At 36.8% G+C, this 23,222-nt stretch overlaps 1 protein-coding gene across 18 annotated transcripts in view; it reads right to left on the reverse strand.

The window, feature by feature from the left end:
* The window catches only part of GPHN (gephyrin), a 635,492-nt gene that overhangs the window by 41,967 nt on the left and 570,303 nt on the right, over nucleotides 1-23,222 (reverse strand). For all 18 annotated transcript variants that reach the window (XM_086709482.1, XM_086709484.1, XM_086709476.1 and 15 more), the window contains one exon: nucleotides 15,668-15,789. In XM_086709482.1, the coding sequence (XP_086565608.1) occupies nucleotides 15,668-15,789 (122 nt within the window). The remainder of the gene's footprint in view (nucleotides 1-15,667; nucleotides 15,790-23,222) is intronic.

Here is a 23,222-nt window from a genome sequence, read left to right on the forward strand (position 1 = left end):
ACCTATAAGGTTAGAAGAATCATATTTGTGAAAATGCAAAGATTCAGATAATAAATCAACCAGTAATGTTTTGGAATAATGACTCTAAATGAAAAAAAAAATGGATCAGATCAGAAATCTCGAGACAGGGGAAGACAAGGAGGGTAAGAAGCATTTTTGAAATACATATATAAACACATTTATAAAACTATATATATAGCTAAATCTAAATGAATAATGATCAAATAAACTGGGAAATTATAATGTATATACTAGATATGGATTCCCCAGAATGTGTACAGACTTACTACAAAAGACAACTTAATCCTCGTCTAGAATTCAAAGCATTTTCTCAGCAATACCTAAAAGTTTACGGGTGGGAGGAGATGGGGGAAGTAAAAGTTCACTGGTGTAGGGACATAGAGGAAATGGGAATGTCTTGGAAGAAGGATATAGTTAGCACCTTTTACAAAATATAATAGTGGAGAAATGCATATTTGATTATGAGTATCAGAAATTGGAAGGAAAGCACCAGGGGAATGGTAAAGTCTAGCATACCTTCTAAAATAGTAAGGGGGCAAAAGGGAAAAATAGCACCTGGATGAAACCAGTAACAGGAAAAAGGACAAGGAAGAAATAACAAAGTTGGATGAACTGTAAACATAAAGTAAGATGGGAGAAAAAATATCAAAGGAATAATTTATAGCAAACTTCATGGTAAAGCAAAATAAACTTTATGCCAGGATTAGGGTTATAGTGACTTAAGGCTGGTACGAGATTGAGCCTTTTTTTTTTTTTTAAAGGTCAAATCCCATTTGAATGTTATTCACAAAGGGTACAGTAAAAGAGGAAAGACTGGAAATCAACAGTAGGGTAAAGAGACACCAGCCAAGTGTAAATAAGCAAAAAAGCAAGAGTGGCATATTAATGTTGAAGTGGAATTTAAGTTAAAAGAACTAAAAAGCATAGAGAGGCAATAAATTGTGATAAGAGGCAAATTTATAAATTTGATATGATAATGTGTAGCTGTCTCACAAGACAAGGTTTCATGTTATCTAGGCTTCTTGGTTGCCCTGACCTGTACATTGTAGGCACTCAATAAATAAACCAAATTAACCCTGGCTTCAACTCAATCTCTCTATAATAGCTTTGGGAATGAAGAGTGTGCAACTGTTATGACCATAATGTAATATGGTAATACTGTCTGCAGATGGAAGAGAAGATACTACTTCGCATTTATATAATCATAAATAGTGCCTTCTTTGAAAGGTTGTCATATAGAAGAGGGAGTAAATTTATTTGGTATTGCTCCAGAGGGCAGAATTAGGACTAATGGATGGAAGAAACAGGGGTGAAGACTTTGGCTTGCCACAGCAGCCATTCGACAAAAGAATGAAGATCTTTCTCACTAAAAGTGGCAAACAAAAACCTGATGGCTGGCTGTCAGAAATTTTCTCTAACATCTTCACTAGGTGAAAGTCTGAACTGGCTAACATCAGAAGTTCCTTTCAATTCTAAGATACTGTGATTCTCTGGAAATAAATGAAATTAGTATAAACACAACGACTATTTTCTTTTCACATAGAGACTGAAGCATAGAGGGAGAGACTGACTCCAGCATTGCAATGTAAGACTCATCTTGCAGATCATACTTTTTTCCTCTCACTTTTTGAACATCAGGAGCATTTAACTATTTGACTTGAGTAAACAAAATAAAAGCATTTTTCTTCCCAACGCTATGACATTCACTTTCAGCTTGGGGAATGGCTACCAATAATAATAAGAGTACTCTCCCCAGAATTCCAACTTAATCAGACATTAAAAAAAAGCTTAAAGTTAACAGAAAGGTAAAGCATATCTCAAAATAAATCTATCAGGGAATGCATGTAGCTTTCTCAATACTTTATGTACTTCAGTTTCTGTGAAAGAGTATGTCTAGAAGGTATAATATCTTTTGACTATAACATCTTTTCAGATTTCAGAGGGCTTTGGGAGACCATTTTCACTTCAGACTTTTTTTTGCTTTTTAAAATCTGTGTCTGCCTTAAATTACTATAATCCTTATTTATTTGTTTGTTTATAAAGTAGGCTCCACGCCGAACATGGAACCTGAACTCAAGACTCAGAGATCAAGAGTCAGATGCTCCACCGACTGGGCCACCCAGCTGCCACTAAATGACTACAATCCTGATTCTGACATAAAAAAAAATTTTTTGTTTTGTTTTATGATGAAGTCTACCATAAAATTCAAAACCAATACAGAGCCTTTACCCAAGTTTAGATTTTATGGATTTTAGAGCATTCAGAATGCAAATGCAGTTTTATTTTAAAATATTTAATATAAACACACAGATGGACAACAGCTGCTAATTAGTTTCCTGTTTCATCTGTTACACCAACTGTGAGTTGTATCATTTTAAGATGAGTGAGGATGACAGTAGAAAAAGGAGAAAAATTGTAGGATTTAGAGATTAAGGAATAATGGCAACTGATCATACCAAGATAACAAGAAAACAGTTCTGAACATAAACTAACCATAGACTAATTTTGTCAGAGGTCAAGGATAAATTACTCAACTGCAAGTATTTTCTAGGTATCTACTTCATGTATTAAATCAAATTCCATACTACATTTAGCCATCATTTAGTCCTTCTTCAGTCCCACTGGGTGTTTAGGCACTATAAAGTCATGTAAACACAGAAGAAAGCATGGTCCCTGCCTTTAAGTTTACAAGCAAGTGCAGAAAACATATGACAAAAATTTAGGAAAATAAACTAAGCAATGAAATTAATATCATTGACGGAATTCAAATACATAATTAAAGTGAAATTACATATAAGGTAAAATGGTATAAATGTTGAGTGGTACAGAATTTTCAGAATTGGCATGGGAGAATCCAGAAAGGCTTTCTAGAAGATATTACTTTCTATGGGGGACAAGTAAGAAAAACATTTCTAAATGTACAGTAATACCCAGAAGTTATGTTTAGAAGAATTGGCAACATCAACTATAACAGCAACTCTTAAGGGTTAAGAAAGGCAACTATAACAGCCACCAAGTCTGTCCCTGGGAGTGGGAATAATCTCTTGTTGTTAAGTCCATCTGTTGGGGTGCCTGGGAGGCTAGGTTGGTTAAGCATCCCACTCTTGATTTTGGCTCAGGTCATGATCTCAGGATTTGGGAGTTCTAGCCCTTTGTAGGGCTCTGCACTTGATAGTGTGGACCCTGCGTGGGATTCTCTGTCTCCCCCTCACTCTTTCCCTGAAAAATAAACATATAAACTTAAAAAAAAAAAAAAAAGAATGTGCTTTCATTTATTAAAAAAAGCACGCATGTTAAAGTAGAAAGCACATTTTTGGTTGGCCAATAGAAAATGAGAGTCCTGGGGCGCCTGGGTGGCGCAGTCGGTTGAGCGTCCGACTTCAGCCAGGTCACGATCTCGCGGTCCGTGAGTTCGAGCCCCGCGTCAGGCTCTGGGCTGATGGCTCAGAGCCTGGAGCCTGTTTCCGATTCTGTGCCTCCCTCTCTCTCTGCCCCTCCCCTGTTCATGCTCTGTCTCTCTCTGTCCCAAAAATAAATAAACGTTGAAAAAAAAAATTAAAAAAAAAAAAAAATGAGAGTCCTCTCTTAATAAACAAATCTATTTAGAAATCTATCAGAAAATAAATTATATTGATTCAAAATTAAAACTTTGCATTTTGAGCAGGAAAGGGTATTTATTTCTTTTTAAAAAATGTTTATTTACTTTTGAGAGAGCACATAAGCAGAGGAGGGGCAGATAAAGAAGGGGACAGAGGATCCGAAGCAGACTCTGAGCTGACAGCAGCAAGCCCAATGCCAGGTTCCAACTCACAAACCATGAGATTATGACCTGAGCTGGAGTCAGACGCTCAATTTATGGAGCCATCCAGGTGCCCCAAAAGGTATTTATTTCACAAGGGAAGAAAGGCAGTTTATAAAGATGACAAGAACTAATTAGATTTGGATCTAAATTCTCCTTGATATGTCCACTCTCACTGCTGTTGTTTAACATAGTGTTGGAAGTGCTAGCATCAGCAATCAGAAAACAAAAGGAAATCAAAGGCATCCAAATTGGAAAAGATGAAGTCAAGTTTTCACTTTTTGAAGATGACATGATATTATACATGGAAAACCCGACAGACTCCACCAAAAGTCTGCTAGAACTGATACATGAATTCAGCAAAGTCACAGGATACAAAATCAATGTACAGAAATCAGTTGCATTCTTATACACTAACAATGAAGCAACAGAAAGACAAATAAAGAAACTGATCCCATTCACAATTGCACCAAGAATCATAAAATACCTAGGAATAAACCTAACCAAAGATGTAAAAGATCTGTATGCTGAAAACTATAGAAAGCTTATGAAGGAAATGGAAGAAGATATAAAGAAATGGAAAAACATTCTGTGCTCATGGATTGAAAGAATAAATATTGTCAAAATGTCAATACTACCCAAAGCTATCTATACATTCAATGCAATCCCAATCAAAATTGCACCAGCATTCTTCTTGAAGCTAGAACAAACAATCCTAAAATTTGTATGGAACCACAAAAGGCCCCGAATAGCCAAAGTAATTTTGAAGAAGACCAAAGCAGGAGGCATTCCAATCCCAGACTTTAGCCTCTACTACAAAGCCGTAATCATCAAGACAGCATGGTATTGGCATAAAAACAGACACATAGACCAATGGAATAGAACAGAAACCCCAGAACTAGACCCACAAAAGTAAGGCCAACTAATCTTTGACAAAGCAGGAAAGACTATCCAATGGAAAAAAGACAGTCTCTTTAACAAAGGGTGCTGGGAGAACTGGACAGCAAAATGCAGAAGATTGAAACTAGACCACTTTCTCACACCATTCACAAAAATAAACTCAAAATGGATAAAGGACCTGAATGCGAGACAGGAAACCATCAAAACCCTAGAGGAGAAAGCAGGAAAAAACCTCTCTGACCTCAACTGCAGCAATTTCTTACTTGACACATCCCCAAGGGCAAGGGAATTAAAAGCAAAAATGAGCTATTGGGACCTCATGAAGATAAAAAGCTTCTGCACTGCCAAGGAAACAATCAACAAAATTAAAAGGCAACCAATGGAATGGGAAAAGATATTTGCAAATGACATATTGGACAAAGGGCTAGTATCCAAAATCTATAAAGAACTCACCAAACTCCACACCTGAAAAACAAATAATCCAGTGAAGAAATGGGCAGAAGACATGAATAGACATTTCTCTAAAGAAGACATCCAGATGCCCAACAAGCACACGAAAAGATGCTCAACGTCGCTCCTCATCAGGGAAATACAAATCAAAACCACACTCAGATATCACCTCACGCCAGTCAGAGTGGCCAAAATGAACAAATCAGGAGACTAGAGATGCTGGAGAGGATGTGGAGAAACGGGAACCCTCTTGCACTGTTGGTGGGAATGCAAACTGGTGCGGCCACTCTGGAAAACAGTGTGGAGGTTCCTCAAAAAATTAAAAATAGACCTAACCTATGACCCAGCAGTAGCACTGCTAGGAATTTACCCAAGGGATACAGGAATACTGATGCATAGGGGCACTTGTACCCCAATGTTTATAGCAGCACTCTCAACTATAGCCAAATTATGGAAAGAGCCTAAATGTCCATCAACTGATGAATGGATAAAGAAATTGTGGTTTATATACACAATGGAATACTACTTGGCAGTGAGAAAGAATGAAATATGGCCCTTTGTAGCAACGTGGATGGAACTGGAGAGTGTGATGCTAAGTGAAATAAGTCATACAGAGAAAGACAGATACCATATGTTTTCACTCCTGTGTGGATCCTGAGAAACTTAACAGAAGACCATGGGGGAGGGGAAAGAAAAAAAAAGGTTAGAGAGGGAGGGAGCCAAAACATAAGAGACTCTTAAAAACTGAGAACAAACTGAGGGTTGATGGGGGGTGGGAGGGAGAGAAGGGTGGGTGAGGGGTACTGAGGAGGGCACTTGTTGGGATGAGCACTGGGTGTTGTATGGAAACCAATTTGACAATAAATTTCATATTTAAAAAAAAACAAATAAAAATTCTCCTTGATAAAAATTTCTACTTTTAGAACATTAGGTAAACACCAAGATGTTAGGATATGTTTTGTTCACAAATTGTAAGATGTAAGGCAACGGGCTTTGCCCAAATAACCACTGTACTGTTAACTCTATCTTGATAATTCCTCCTAAATGTGCTAGTTTTTTAAGAATCCAATTTGCTGTCTCAGTGCTTGTTCCTTCTGTTTCATGCTCTAATGTGAAGAGGCAGCTTCACAAATTGGCAACAACAGGAGCAGGCAATTCAAATCCCGCACACCAATCTATGACAGAGCCTAGGAAACCCAGTATGATTTGAGTGGGGCAGGCTACTGTGATGGCAGTTTTCCAGAAGGGGGAACCCTTTTCTTAATTATGGGAATTTCTCAGCCCTGCAGGCCTTGAAAGGCTAGAAGGGCTAAGTCAGTAGTTACAAGCTACATTACCAAGCTGTTTTAAAGCTGCTGTAAAAATATAAACAGCTGAATAGTTAAAGTCAGTCTTAGACATTATATAAACTTGATTAATGCTGAACTTTATCTAAAAAAAATTTCCCAAGGGGATTCTGTATATTTGGATCATGATTACTGCTTATTTCATTGAGGAGGTAAATGTATAACATCCATCTATTTAAGCCCAAGGAAACAGCTCCCCAACTTTTTAAATTAGAGGCTTCCCAAATCCATTTGGAATTCTGCTCCCCTCCCAGTTTATATTTCTTTTTCTTCAGAAAGATAAAACGAATTATCTCAGCCACAAAGCTTTACATTGTGCATTTTTGGGGGATGTGTCTCAGTTAGTAACGGAATTCTGTTGTCAGTGCCATACTTTCTTGCCTGCTCCTATGGCTAGGTTTTTGGACTCACTGTGAAGGGACCCTGTAAGATTCTTCTGGACAGTTGCATAGTTTCTAGGTTCCATGGAAAGAAACGGTAGTATAGGAAAAGACGGCAGGGCTACCTGATCTAGGAGATGTATTCCTACTTAGTGCTGTGTACACAGGGGTACCAAGACACTCCTTCATGGAGCTTCCTGCTGGGAAAGAATATATCCCTGGCTAACTATGAACAAATCCTTTTTCCACTCTGTATAAGCCACATAAAACAGCAATTTCTCTGAGAAATTTTATCAGGAAAGTGAGGGAAAGGAAAAACAAAGAAAAATATATGTGCCCAAATGATGACTATCTTAACCAAGTCTGCCCACAATTATCTTGGCTGGCAAATATGGTATGCCATACTCATTTACCTATCCAAACTTCCTCATTTGTCTCGGACTCTTCCCCCACAGTAGGGAAATAGTAGTTGTTCATGTTGCCTAGAGGACAAAAGGGGGCTAAGAAGTCATTGAACCAGCCATGGGAAAAAGAAAACCAGGACATCTACTATCCCATATTCAAGGTAGAAACAGGATGGAGCTTAGAAGTAGTTTATCCCTATAGACTCATACCAATTTGTGCCAATTAGAAACCTCTAGACTTGACTAGTTTCATATTCAGGTTCATACTCAGTGGTCCCTCTCTTTCTTTTTCTGTTACTTCCTGGCACTTATTGAATAGTTACCATGTGCTGGCACTGTTCTAATTGCTGAGGATACAGTCATGAACAACTTGTTTTACATGCCTACCAGCAGTTGAGGACAGCAGCTATTTACCATTTTACCTCTGCCATCAACATAGTTTTGGATATGGCAGACACTCAACAAATGGTCACAAAATGAATAAAATAAAAATTTAAAGACACTCGCAAATAATTGTGGGTATATGCCAAGATTTAGTGATAGAGGTGTTCATCATTTACTTGCAAATGAGAAAGATTAGAAACAACCTAATGCCTAACAATTAGGGATTGTATAAATAAGTAATATTAAACTTTATACTAGAGAATAATATATAGGCATTTAAGTGATATAGCAGAGAACTATGTAATCAGACAGATGTTTATGGTACATTGTGGAAAAATGAAAAGTTATAATAAGAGTATGATTTCTTTGCTTTCTTATACTCACACATATATGAACTCTATACACACATAGAATTGAAGAATAAAAGGAGAGTAATACTGGGTAATGGGATTATATGTTAATTTCCTTTCTTTGCTTTTTTTTTGATGAACCTATATTTTCTAAATTTTCTTCAATGAACATTTGTTTATTCTAAGATTAAAAAGTTACATTAAAAATGTACACTAGAACCTCTAGAACAATGGCCCAAGAGGTGCATAATAGAATTGGACCAGGAATAGAAGATGATCATGTTAACCCATATCTAAAGTCTTTTAATGTCTTACTACTAATTACATCTCTGTAGACAGCATTAAAAGATACCATGCAGTTAGTACAAAGCTGCTAGCTTCAGGTAAGTCTTTTTTGCACAGCTAATTTGTAACTCACAGGTTATGTAAAATTGGTTGTTTGTAACCTAGAACACCTTTCTATATAAACATCTATAAGTACTCCACATGGTGGGTATGATTCTAGAGTAAACAAACAAACCCTTAATTTAGCTCATAATGTTACTCGTATATTGCGGAATTACCCTGCAGTACTAGCCTGAACTGTGGAAGCAAGATGGAAGACTGAAGAAACAATGTTGAAATATAAAGCATTTGCTTATGACATCTTCCCACCTACCTTTCTTTAGTCATTTCCTGCGGCCAATGCACTTCTTGCTGGGCCCCTAGTATCTTGCTATGCTAAGGTTCTGTTTCCGTACAGTTTTCCCACTGCCTCAAAGAACTCCAAGTTCTAAGTGATTTACTCCTGTTCATTCAGGACAGCAGATTTACTCAGATGTTGGATGTCTGGTTTAAATGTATTCACATTAATATGCAAACTCTCAAGTAGAATACTTTTTTTTTTTTTTAATTTTTTTTTCAACGTTTTTATTTATTTTTGGGACAGAGCGAGACAGAGCATGAACGGGGGAGGGGCAGAGAGAGGGAGACACAGAATCGGAAACAGGCTCCAGGTTCTGAGCCATCAGCCCAGAGCCCGACGCGGGGCTCGAACTCCCGGACCGCGAGATCGTGACCTGGCTGAAGTCGGACGCTCAACCGACTGCGCCACCCAGGCGCCCCAAGTAGAAAACTTTTTAACACAATTGTATCTTTAAATATTATATTATCAGAAAGTATAGCAAAGTGAATAGAACACATTCAGCCAGTATGTGGGATATCTGGGCTTAACAAACATCTCTCCTAAATAGGCTACATTGTGAGGGTCAGGCAGCAAGGAGATTAAGGGTACCACTAAATTGTTCTTGTTGTTCCTGGCCTTCCCCCTTACTTCTCAAAATGCTTTTTCTCCCTTCCCTTCTTTTAATGTAGTGACAGAGAAACTTTATATGGTGAGTAGGAAAAAGGAAAGAATAAGGTTGGCTGTTTGGGAATCTAGGTTATTTATAAGTTGAATAAATGTAAGGCTGACTACCAAAGTATTATACATTCACACTGTGTGTATGCTCTCTTCTCTTTTCCTTTCTCCTTTATCTCCCCACCCCCACAAATGATACTATGAACTTGGTGTAACAAATTATCCAAACATAATAAATATCGCAAATGCAGCCCCAGCAGCTGTGAGAAGAAAGGTAAAGGAAGAAATTATAAAAGGAAGACTGTAATAAATCCTCCTGTCATTTTCCTCTTTTCTATATCATCTATATCATCTAAAGATCTGGATTCTGCAACTCAAGTCTTTAAAATTCATTTATAACTACACAGTTAATATGTAATTCACAATTTAAACTAAATTTTCCCCTCTGGCTTTTGAAATGTTCACAGCTACTATTTACTAAGGGGTTTTATTCATTAAAATAGATATAGCCTATTTAGTTTATTAACCTTAATATTAATGAAATACAGATGCTAACTCCAATTAAAAGGGTAGCATGGTAGAGCAAAAGGTTCTAGAAAGGACCCCGGAGTTAAGACAGGCCTGGGTTGAACTCCTTACTCCGCCTTTTACTAGCTGCGTAACTCTGAACAGTTTAATTTTTTTAAGTTTCAGTACTATTATCTCCAAAATGGGGATAACAGACACTTATCTGGCTCTGTTGTTTCAAGAGGCTTAAATAAGACACATAAGTGAGAGAATGTAGTACAGTGCTATTTATATATGATGGGTACTCAATGAAGACTGACATGTTTGCAGTAAGGAGTCTGGAGAAAATGGATGTATATTGGGTGGGAAGGGAAGAGAGGTAAGGATCAGAATTGAAAACTTCTGGGCGCCTGGGTGGCGCAGTCGGTTAAGCGTCCGACTTCAGCCAGGTCACGATCTCGCGGTCCGTGGGTTCGAGCCCTGCGTCGGGCTCTGGGCTGATGGCTCAGAGCCTGGAGCCTGTTTCCGATTCTGTGTCTCCCTCTCTCTCTGCCCCTCCCCCGTTCATGCTCTGTCTCTCTCTGTCCCAAAAATAAATAAACATTGAAAAAAAAATTAAAAAAAAGAAAAAAAGAAAACTTCTTTGTATTCTTACTAATAACTGTATCATTCATCTCTGTAGTACCAAGGACTGGTACAATACCTGACACAGTAACCCCTCATAAAAGTTTGTTGAATTATTAGGGTGTGCTTATCCATATATAATAAAGCCCCAATTCTGCCACAGGTATAGAATACACACCTTAGAAAGGTCATATTGGTAGCAGAATCGAGGGTTAGTTAGAGGAGAAGAAGACTTCAAGAATGGACACCAGTTAAGATGGCAGTCTCATATGTCTAGACAAAAAATAAATGGAGCCCTGAACTAAGCCAGGACAATACGGATGAAGGGATGAGAATGCAGAGAAGAAATATCAAGAAGGGAAAATCTCTAGGACTTAAATACAGGGGTGAGTGAAAGAGAGGACCTATGATGACGTGCTCAGGTTTCTTCTGGCTTGGGTGACTGGGTAGGTGGTGAGGCAGTCACTGAGATAGAAGAATGAAAGGAAATGGAACAGGGCAGTCGTGGGGAGAGGCGGTGAGTGAGGTGAGGGGATGGTGAACTGATTTTTGGACAGGTTGAGTTTGCAATGCCCATTGAACTTAAAGAAGATGCACCTAGGAAGTAAGTGGATCTAGGCATGGAGCCCAAGACAGAGATGAAGTTTGGGAGTCATTGGCATAAGGAATCAGAAGCACAGAAAGCCAAGAGGGAGCAATGGGGACTCCTAAATTTAGGGAATGAACATAGGAGGAGGAGCTACAAAAATCAAGAAAAGATAAACTACAAATAAAACATGAAGAAGTGGAAATGGTGTACTGCTAGCGAGGAATGTAAAACTGTGGTAGACAGACCTAATAGCTGGGTTTTGCAGGCATTTTATTTGTGTTTATAGTCACATACCATTTTGATGAGGCTTTGTAATCCAGATGAAGACAAATCAACATTGACACTCTTCTGTTATATGTAATAACCTTCACAATGTCTTTTGATTTAATCTCTTAAAGAAATTCTACTTCCAAATGTGAGTTTAAGCTCTGGAACTTCATAAAACATTTTTATTACTAATCTCTAAATTCTAGTACATTTCTAGTACATGTAATTTCAAAGGCAAGATCTAGGTCTGTTTAAGCTTTGTATCTTCAATAGCCTTGGTCTTAAGATTCATAGTAGATGCATGATTAAATTGACAAAAATCCTTGTTATTTCCTGTGATCCATGGACCAACAGCTTGGTGTCCTTGGGAGTTTGTTAGAAATGCAAAATCTTGGCCCACCCCACAACTGCTAAATCAGAATCAGCATTTAAAAAAAAAGCTTATTTATCTGAGTGTGTGTGTGAGAGAGAGAGAGAGAGACAGAGAGAGGGAAACAGAGAGAGGGGTAGAGAGAGGGAGACAGAGAATCCCAAGCAGGCTCTGCACTGTCAATGCAGTGGGCTCCATCTCATGAACCACAAGATCATGACCCGAGCCAAAATCAAGAGTTGAACGCTTAACTGACTGAGCCACCCAGGTGCCCCAGAATCAGCATTTTAAATAAGATCTCTAGCTGATTCTCACAGGTACACAACCAATACTTCCTGACTGACTGAACAATGAATAAATAAATTGTATTGTTATACCTAGTCCATCTCCAACTTTAGCCCATGTGAAATGCCTTGGTCAAATTATCTTTGTAAAATAATGGTTATGATGTCAATTTCACTTTTTTTTTTTTTTTAAAGCTTCAAATTTAAATGAATTGGGTAGTTTCTGCTTGGATTGCAAAGCCTTTCAAAGTCTGGCCTCAAATTTCTACCAAATTCACCTCCATTATCCTTCTACCGAAACCTCCTGTTCTAATCATTCTGGCCTTTGAGTAGCTCGCTGTTTATTTCTACTTCTGTATTTTATTTTCTACTTCTCTACTTTTTATTCATTCCATGTTTCCTACTTGATTAACACACTCTTTTTCTAACTATACACATTCTATTCATCCTTCATGTTTTAGCTAACATTGCACCTTTATAAAAACAAAACAAAACAAAAAAAACCTCTGACCACTGTAGCGCATAGTTATGATTCCTTTCTGACATATGTAGTTATTATCTTGTCTTCATAATGATAGCAAAGAATTGCAGATTGATAATTTCAAGACTTAAATTCCATTTTCACCTCTGCCAGTAACTTGCATAATGCTGGGCAAGTTCATTTAACATCTCTGTTTCAAATTTGTCTTTTTAAAAAACTGCTAGGAACTCCAACAGTCTTGTGTTACACATGCTGTGAGAAATTGTCTTATGGAATATATTTTAATACACACAAAATATTTATAAGTGAATGCTTTTAAAATACAGTTGCTAACTATCAGGTATTTGAAGCACCTTTCCCCAAATTTTCACGATACCCTCTTTTTAAATAACATGTACAATAAACAGAGGAAAAATTAAGCCTAATTTAATTATAGAGTCTTAGTCTACAATTTCAACATTTATCATTTTAATTATGGTTGGTGATAAGAATAAGAGCTGAGAAGTAGAATCATAGAATTTAAAAACCAGACTCCAACCATATTTTAAATATAAGAATAGAGCTCTTACTCCCTACTCTTATCTGTCGCAACTGAGCAGGGGTTCTGGGCTTGCTGACATTCTTGAGCTGTTTCTCTCCTTGCTTTAAAGAAAGTGTAGTTTCTCCCATGACCCTCTTGTTTCCCTGGAGAGCTTCACAGAGAGGCTTCTGTATAACATTTGCTTTCATTAGCAAAGGGCTACATAGGAACGAGAAGAATGAAGAGGGAGGCAGCCTTCAGAGAGTATCAACAGGCTGCAGATTAAATGTACCTTGTTTCCTTTGCTAAATTCCCAGCACACATTTCCATTAGAACAGTTATAAATTCTTTCCACCCACATTCCACCTCTGCATTCTAACCATTTACTCTGGGCCTCTTTAATATAGCACTCTAAGACTGAGAAAGTCTAGCTTTGCATTGTTGTATTTTAAAAACATTGTTCTCAGTTTTCTGGAACATATTTTCATTTGAGAAAAGGATATGCACTAGAGATATGTATATTCTCAGAACTGCCTATATCTTGCTTATGCTTTTATTGTTCTTTATATTGTTGTCAAGGAACATTTTGGAGTTAACATATGAAACCAATATTATTAGTAAACATCTACCATAACTCAACAGTGTGGGCCTGAGAAAATTAAATATTAGCATATCAACATATGAGGCCTTCAATGGTGTAATGGCAGCAAAAATAGTATATCAAGTAAGCAATTGTTTTTATATACAAAAGTGCAAAAATAGGAGGAGTAGACAGAATTATAGTCCAGAAAAGCTCAAGGTAAAAATGACACACACACAAAAGTGCTTCCTTTACCTTATAATATTTCTTACAGCCCATTAATGCCCTTGAAGGCAAGGCCAGAGGCAGTTGTAGGTGGGAAACAAATCCTAAATAATCTGGTGAGTTGGTCCCTAGAGTTTCTGGACCTACTCTGTGCTTTTGGAACTCTTGGGTTCCTCATCTCTTTTGGGAAGTTAATTTTTGTCTTTTGTAAAGGTGTACCTGCGTCAGGATAACTTTTGGGTGCTTGAAGTTTATATGAAAGGACAGGTTAGGGATGCCTGGGTGGCTCAGTTGTTTAAGCATCTGACTCCTGATTTTGGCTCAGGTCATGATCTCACGGGTTTGTGAATTGGAGCCCTGCATCTGGCTCTGAGCACTGATAGTGTGAAGCATGCTTAGGATTCTCTCTCTCTACCCTCCAGCGTACTCACTCTCTCTCAAAATAAATAAATAAACTTTTAAAAAAGTTAAAAAAAAAAGGACAGGTTAATAGTCAGGCCCAAATTCACATAACTACTCGTCCTCCTGCTGCCCCCCCACCCCCGGCCCCCTTTTTTTTTCAGTGGGTTATTTTTACTCTTTCCCAAGGGCTAGGGAGCCTGGGTCAAAGTGATATTACGTAACTGTCTTCACCAGCATGGGTTCTAAGTTGGCTGGTTACTCAGCTATGGGCATCTCTAAAACTAAGCATCCAAGTAAATACAAAGGTGAAGATTTTAAAAACAATGACATTTGAAAACATGTCTAACAGACTCTGTATTCCAATATCCTCAGAGAAAGAAAAAAAAACTAGGAGGAAAGGAGAGAACTTTGAAAGGTGAAAGAACATAAAACTACTCCCTTTCATGTTATCAGCAAGATGCTATGTCCAAGGTTTGGATTGTGTTGTGTCCAGTTTGAGCTTAAGCTGGGGTGTAAGTGTCAGAGCATACTCTGAAATGGTAAGGTGGTGCCTCTTCAAAAGCACATTTGCTGGGAAATTCTTACCTTGTCCTGGGGAAGAAAGATCCAGATATAATGAGCTTTTCTCAGTGACAAGGTGGTTACAAGAAAGAAAGGGGCAATTATGGGTGACAGACACATCATGCTATCTATCACTTAGATTTGCCTCTGAGCTTTGTCTCTACCAGGTTGATGTTTGAATATTACTAAAAAAAGCAGGCAAGTGTCTTGTGAACTGGAAATCCTGATGAGAGAGGGCTGCATGGCAGTGCTGCGTGGTAGTGGGGTGCTCAGAAAAAGACTTGATCTTGATCACAGGTTGGAAGGTACAGAAATCCTTGGGGGAATTTAGCAGAGGGCTGAGTTAATTTAGCATATGCGGTAATTGCTCTTAGAGATGGGCAATTCTAGTCACAGATTCTAGTTACAGATGGGTGAATGAAGCCTGGAGAAACTTGGGTTACATAAGGCTACAAAAATCAATATAAAAGTCCTAGAAAAAACTGTACTTAAACTACAAAGGAGCAGTTAGTGCTAATTTTGACATTCTTTTTTATCTTCTTACCCATGTCTTCCCTGTCTTTCTTGAAACAAGTGTGGGTGAATAGGAATAATACCATCACCATTAATTCCATTAGAATAAAGCCAACACTATCAAAAAAGACCCCTGTAAACTTAACATACCCACAGGAGAGCAAAAAGTATTTCTCCTGTTGTAATAGGCATTCTAGGAAAATGTCCCTAAAGGACACAGCCATGTCCATAATTTTTTGGCTTCTAAAGAATGACATTATTGAAAATTATTGTATTAAATTTCTGTCTCTTTAGCAACAACCCCACCTAGTTAGTACTCCCAAAATTCAAATTTGTACAAAAACAACTTCCAAATAAAATCCAATACTTACTTGTCTCCCACAATTCCCAAGTTGATTGTGGGGTAACCATGTTCCTGAATTGTTGCTAAGAGGGTTGAACGATTGCTGTCTCGAATCTTTCCTGGTAAGAGGTCATCTTCAGGATTTAGCAGCTACAAAGCCAAAAAAACCACCACAAATTATTCTCTTAGGATAATGTTGCTTATGGTTAATGGAAAAGAAGTAGATGTAGGACACAGGGGTTAGCATATCTAACACCTACAACAGTATCTGGCACATAGACGGTACACACCCAAAGGGTCCCTGGATAGAGAGTATAGGAGGTTGGAAAAAATGTCCCTCCAGAATTAAAAAGCATTCAGAAATTTAAATGGTGACTAAATAGCAGGCCAGATATCACACCTGCTTTGGCTACAATTTGACAATAGTGGTTTGTAGAGATTGGCCTTCCCAGTGGTCGCTCACAGGGGCAAACTAAAGAAAACAACTTACTTTTTCCCTCCCAATATTCTTTTCTAGTTTGTCTTTCACTGAGAACATCTGAGGTACAGACTTTGTGACATGATATTTTCAAGTCTGAAGAAAATGATTGTTTATATTTTTTTTCAAGCTTTTGATCTCTTCTCTGAAGTGGGATCAACAATATCAAAGAAGTTAAACTTACTTGAAGGAGAGGGAGACAAGTATCTCGTCTCTTTAGTAGCAAAATTAAACAAGTAATACTTAACTAGAAATATGCACAATTATCCCATGACTCTGAATTGAATCACCCTTTAGAGATTTAATATCTCCCATTATGTCTATGAAAAAAATTATTGGAAACTTATTCTATGTTAGGATGTTTCAGTGAGGCAGTGTGGTACATAGTGGGAAGAGCTTGGGATTCAGACATTCAAATTCAAGTTACCTAAACACATTATGCCTTAATGCTCTTACTTATAACATATAGTAATAATAACTGCCTTTAAAAGTAGTTAGGACTGGGGTGCCTGTGTGGCTCAGTTGGTTAAATATCTGACTTCAGCTCAGGTCATGATCTTGCGGTCCGTGAGTTCGAGACCCACGTCAGGCTCTGAGCTGAGAGCCTGGAGCCTGCTTTGGATTCTGTGTCTCCCTCTCTCTGACCCTCCCCCGTTCATGCTCTGTCTCTCTCTGCCTCAAAAATAAATAAACGTTAAAAAAAACACAGTAGTTAGGATTTATTGAAGTAATGAACACTCAGTTAGTGTGGGTAAATATATAATAAATATGATTATCTTCCTTCATGAAAAATGACATTTAAAGAGCAACTATTTTACCCCAACTATTTTCATATTTTACTCCTAGATGCTAGTGTAGATGGAATTAGCTTATAATGTAAACACAGATTTAGATCAGATTATAACATACTTAAGAGGAGTGATCCTTAACACATGCAGACACACCAACGTACAACTTTAATTTACACATCAATTTTAAGATGTACTTTGAATCCAGAAATACAAAATGAATAAAAAGTACATCTTGGAGGTGAAAAAATCTGGACTATTACCTAAGGAAGTTGAAGGCAAGCCTGCACATTTTAGATACTTAGGCTGTTAATATGGCCAATACCTAGAGCTTCATATCTCAGTTCTCCCAAACAATAACCCCAAGCCCCTTCAATCTTCCTTCTGACTCATTAGTGATACCATGTGGTAGGACATTTGGCTTTATGTTGAAAAGTAGTAGCTTTGCAACCAACTGTTCCCTTAAAATAGCTAGAGAAAAACTGATCATCTTATTCAGTGTCACTTGGGAGTCTTCCCTTCAAATACTGCATTAATTTAACTTAATCAGATGCCATGTGACATTGCAACCCACTTTCATCCTTAGTCTGGCAGAGCTTAGAAAATTGCTATTGCAGTGTTAATATAGATTAATTTTCTGATCTTAATTAACACACAGTTATTGAAGTCATTATAATTTTATAAAGGCCAAGGCTTATAGTTCTTTAACTCCATTAATCAGACAAGTTGCTTCAGAAAGAAACTGTGTGGTTATATAATTTTTTTTTTTTTTTCACAAAAGGGTACTGACCAACTAAACAAGAGCCCTGTTTTTAGGGTGTTATTTTGCTGTAAACAGTTCTAGAAATAACAGAACAATTAGAGATCATTGGAGAACTAGTCATTTATCTGTAAAGCTGACATGATAAAATAATACTTAGTTAAATGAGGGTGTGGGGTTTACAGTGCATTTCATGTATTTTCAAAGAAAAACAGAACTGAATGGGAGATTAAGGCTGAATATAGTAGAACAAATTCACAATATTTCCTTTTAAAACTTAATCTTATTTTTTGGTTATCTTATACTTCTGGTCATCTTTGAAATGCCTGAAACCTGCCACAGTTAAAATACAAAAGAAAAAAAAAAAAAAAACAAAGTAAAACAACACATAACCCATTATCTCCCTACCTTGTTACTTTCCTGTCTACCATATATTAAATTTCAATTTCCTGTTTCTGTTACTAGTGGTGCTACTGTCTTTCAAACATTTAAACTTTGATTCTTTTTATTTCCCTTTGTAGTTCACTATCTTCCCAAAGATCACAGATCTTAAGAACATCCTAATAACATATCTTCCTTGACTCTATGGTTTTAGTCATTCTCTTACCCAGGCATCCCACTCCTTCATTTCAGATATTCAATGTCTAAATGTCTACAAATCATTATAATTGGCTATCATACATACAAACTCTTTCTTTCTGAGAAACAGAAACATCAACTTGCAAAACTGTACTATTATTTGTATAACAGAGAAACTGTACCAAACCATGACAAGTAACTCAAACAACTATCTTAAGTCAAATTGTTTTAACATAAACTTGTTTAGACTTATATACTCCAAGACCATGGACAAATTGAGACCATGATAACTCCAGATGGACTCATGTGCTCCAAAGATGAGACCATTTCAGCAACTCACCTATTTTATAAAATCTGACCAGTCTCTGCCTAGACCTTACTTGCTAATTTCGACCTTAAAACCACCCCCAGTTCTCATGACCAACCTCAGTTCTCAAAGTCCTGTATATATCCTTCAGTAATATCCTCCATTTCTGGCACTACTGGGATTCTTCCATGGTGATGCTCTCCCTTGCTCAGAAATTTTTATACAGCTTTGTATGATCAACAAATTTCCCTGGTGGTTGTTATATCAAGACTTTGATAGTCCTAGAGGTCCCACCAAGACTTAGACAAGACCCCTTCCTACGAGTATTCTTATATTGGTTACATTGAACTTCACTGAGGTCTCCTGAGTCTCTTTGCTCCAGAGATTCTTTGCTTATGATGGTAAGTCCAGCACTTCCTTAAGGTCTGATCCTTTTTTGTTGAGCTCCCAAAGCTAGCTGATATTTATTTTGTTTGTTGTGAGAATAAGGTTCCCAGGACTTTTTGGTTATTTGATCAAATTTGTACAAATTTTTGTTTTTCTTGTGAAGATGTGTTAAAGCATTGATTTGATACTAATCATCTTGCTTGTCAACAAACAAGATGTAGCTTGTTTGGCTAAATTCTTGTGTGTCTGTAAGAGCTTTTCTTTGTTTATGTTTGAGAAATTGGCTTTGGGAAAGATCTCTTCTCTAACTATTCCTGCTGATTTTTAGGGTCAGCTGTTAGGGATTCAACCTTAGTGCTAAGGACTTCAGGTATAATATATAAGCAATATTTTTCCAATTCATGGGTTCATCTAATAATAAAATTCTTGTACTTCCTGGCATAACTCTGGCTTGTTTTATTTTTCTTGCATTTATCTTTCAAAAAAGCATAAATTCATGAAGAACAATTTGGAATTCCAGTGGTCACTTTGAAGTACATATGACATGACCACATTTATCCACTTGAAAGCATGTTGAGAACAAAAGGGAAATACAATTCTGAATATTCAATGATTAGCATTTTTATTGTTATGCAAAGTTTCAAAAGGAAGTTTAAATAAAAAGGTACAAAATTTAAAATTCTTTTGTTAAACCCTCGTGAGGAGGTTCTCTGTCTCCTTTCTAAAAGAGAAATCACTTAGTTTATTTCAAGAGACATCTTCTTTGTTTCTGTTCTTTGGAGATTTAATCTTATGGTCTTGATTGAATTGTCAAAGGGCCTGAGATTGATTATAATGACTCACTTTCCCTTTCCTATGTTTTGAAATGGGCTTGCCTGCATAAGACTTCTCCCTTCTTTGCAAAGGGAAGATAATCAGGCTTCTCTAGTGGTCACTAACTCCATATCCATTGCAAACAGCTCCCTTATACATCCTTACTTTTCTTTTTCCTTTTTCTAGAATACTTTATTAATTGATCAAAAACCAATTCTAGTAATTATGGACACACCTTAGAAATACTCAGATTGTCCAGGTAAACAGATGTAACACATTGAGAGAAAAAGTCAGATTATAAACTCTAATGGAGATGTTCGTATTTTAAATAGCTTCTGATTAAACTCTGGGGAAAACAAACAAACAAACAAACAAACAAAAAAACCTAATTGCCTCAGAAAGAAAAAAAGGGCATTTAGAGCTTTCAAACATAGCTTAAGGAGTATTTTAAGAATTTGGTTTTTAAATACTGAGGTTTACAAATTGTATTTGAAAAAAGTCCACATTCTATTTCTACCGTGATGACTCTTCGCACGAATTAGAGTTGATAATCTTGCTTCAAAAATTGTCCTGTGTTTTCTTCCTGACTTTACCAGCATGTAAGAAATGATACTAGAAATATATTCTAGATTAATTTTAATTTTCTAAATTTCCTTTCCTACTTTTGCTACAAAATAGCAACACTGTGTTCATCTAAATCGGAGAATGATGATATGGCATGTCTCTGTGAAAAGAGGCTGATGAGGTTCAAGGCATGCTACCCAAAATATGGCAACTGGTACAGTGGATATTTCAAGCTGAAGGAATTTGAGAAATGGCATGTGCAAGAAGGACTTCCCCATTACACAGGTCATAAAACCTTCATGTGAGAGGTACCCTCCCTATGCCTGGAGGAAAGGAGCATCCTTATCTCTGAAGATGAAGGGACACAGAGGAATCCAAACGAACAAGAAGCCTTGCTAAGTTTCCCTCAGTTTACTACACTTTCCTCAAACCCTTTGTCCTATCATATTTTTCCATGACTTTCCACTCCTCATCAAGCCTAATATAAAAATGCTCAGGTTTGACTGTTTCTTCAGGTCTTCATTTTCTTATGAAGGCTCTTCTGTCACAAAAAACTTAAAAAAATGTATATGCCTTTTCTCTTGTTAATCTGTCTTTTGTTTCAGGGGTAACAAAATTGAGAACTTGAGAAATTAGAAGGGTTTAGGAAAAATATATTTTTCATTCTACAGGATGAATTCTTGTAAGGCTTCTATTAAATCATAAGGTCTTATATGAAATTAAATTTTATTTTATTAAAAAATTAAAAAAATATTTATTTATTTTTGAGAGAGAGAGGGAGTGCATATGAGCAGGGGAGAGGCAGAGAGAGAGAAGGAGACAGAGAATCCAAAGCAGGCTCTGTGCCATTAGCACAAAGCCCGACATGGGGCTTGAACCCACAAACCATGAGGTCATGACCTGAGCCAAAGAAGGACGCTCAACCGACTGAGCCACCCAGGTGTCCCTGAATTAAATTTTAATTGCCAGATCCTTGTTAACTTTAAGATCTTAACAAGTATTAATTTGAGCAATTGATAAATCATTTTTTTTAATATGAAATTTATTGTCAAATTGGTTTCTATACATTACCCAGTGCTCATCCCAACAGGTGCCCTCCTCAATGCCCATAACCCACTTCCTCCTCCCTCCCACACCCCATCAACCCTCAGTTTATTCTCAGTTTTTAAAAGTCTCTTATGGTTTGCCTCCCTCCCTAACTTTTTTTTCCTTCCCCTCCCCCATGGTCTTCTGTTAAGTTTCTCAAGATCCACATAAGAGTGAAAACATATAGTATCTGTCTTTCTCTTGTATGACTTATTTCATTTGGCATCACACTCTCCAGTTCCATCCACATTGCTACAAAAGGCCATATTTCATTCTTTCTCATTGCCAAGTAGCATTCCATTGGGTATACAAACCACAATTTCTTTATCCATTCATCAGTTGATGTACATTTAGGCTCTTTCCATAATTTGGGTATTTTGGATATTACATTGCAGGCAATGTAATCTTTAACATACTCATGCTCTTATTACATACATCATTAACAGGTTAGAGTAACCATCATTAACAGGTTAGAGTAACCATCATTAACAGGTTAAAAAGGATATACAAAGACAGAGGAATGCTTGTGCAAGGTAGTGAATATGTTTAGTTTTTAGGTAAAAAAAACAGAATATTTTTCTTCAGGCAAAAATGATCTGATTGTGCCAAAATATGAGGGATGACAGTGAAAAATATTTGGGGGTATTACACAGTAAGTATAGAAGGTCTAAAGGAAAATTACTTTTATAGCTTGGGAGTAATAATTATAAATAATGAATTCACAGAAAGGATAATATGTATGAAAAATATTGACAAAGTTGGTCATATGACATGGGTTTCTTCATAAGGAAAAAAAAGCCTGTGAATTTTTTATTGCAAATCATTATTGTAATTTGGGTTTTCTTTCTGTTAAAGATGGCCAAGTTATCTTGTGCCCAGATAACAAAGGTCCCTTTTTATAACCAAAATATTTTGTTAAGTCTTTGAGTTGTGGCATACTCTTAAATCACTTTAAATAAAAGCTTCTAATAATCATGGTCATTTATTGGTGATTTTAAAAATATTGTTTGCAAATATTTCTTGTTTTTATTTTGACTTTTATTAATATCTTTTCTCCTCTGACAACTCTTCTTGGTTTTGCCTTTCCCATATTCAGGATAAAACTGTTCAGATGTCTTTCACACCTTTAAAACAAGGTTTTACTTTCCTGGATGGCTACTAGGTAATACAAAGATTTGCTCCTTTCTCCTGATAAAAGGAAGGACGCTAAAGTATTTGACATATTTTTACATTGAAATTTAGAAATCTAGAATTGTGGCTTTGAAGTACCTGGCAAAGTTTTATATTTGCCTTAATGTTAATCTACGTGGCAGTGGCCAGATGTGTAATCTCTGGAGCTTTAAATGCTACTGCATCTGCTAAGCTATACGGTTTAACAAATCGTCATGCAATAAATAGAACATGAAGACATGATGCTCACATAAATCAAAATGACTACTTCAGAAAACCTAATACACAATAATGGCCCATCAAAAAGTGATACAAACTGGACTGATCACGTCTCCAGAAGATAATGGTCTCATTTAGGCTGAAAGTGACCAGGAGTGGGGGGAACTGAGAAATTAAATTGAAATCAGGACTTCCAAAACAGATAAATTGTGTCACATGCTAACACAGAACACAAACTATTTTAGTTTAAATTCTCTTTAACTGCAGCTCATAAAGAGCTGTAATTATATATTTGCAAAAAGTTATAAAAATAGTACAGAGAAGTCCCCAGTTTCCCCAATAGTAACATTTTATATAACTATAGAGTAATATTAAAACCAGGGAACTGACATTGGTATAAGGAATATGTATACTTCTTTGCCACTTTGCCAC

The sequence above is a fragment of the Puma concolor genome, chromosome B3, assembly GCF_028749965.1.
Source record: "Puma concolor isolate L17-30 chromosome B3, mPumCon1.1.hap2, whole genome shotgun sequence".
NCBI classification, from domain to species: domain Eukaryota; kingdom Metazoa; phylum Chordata; class Mammalia; order Carnivora; family Felidae; genus Puma; species Puma concolor.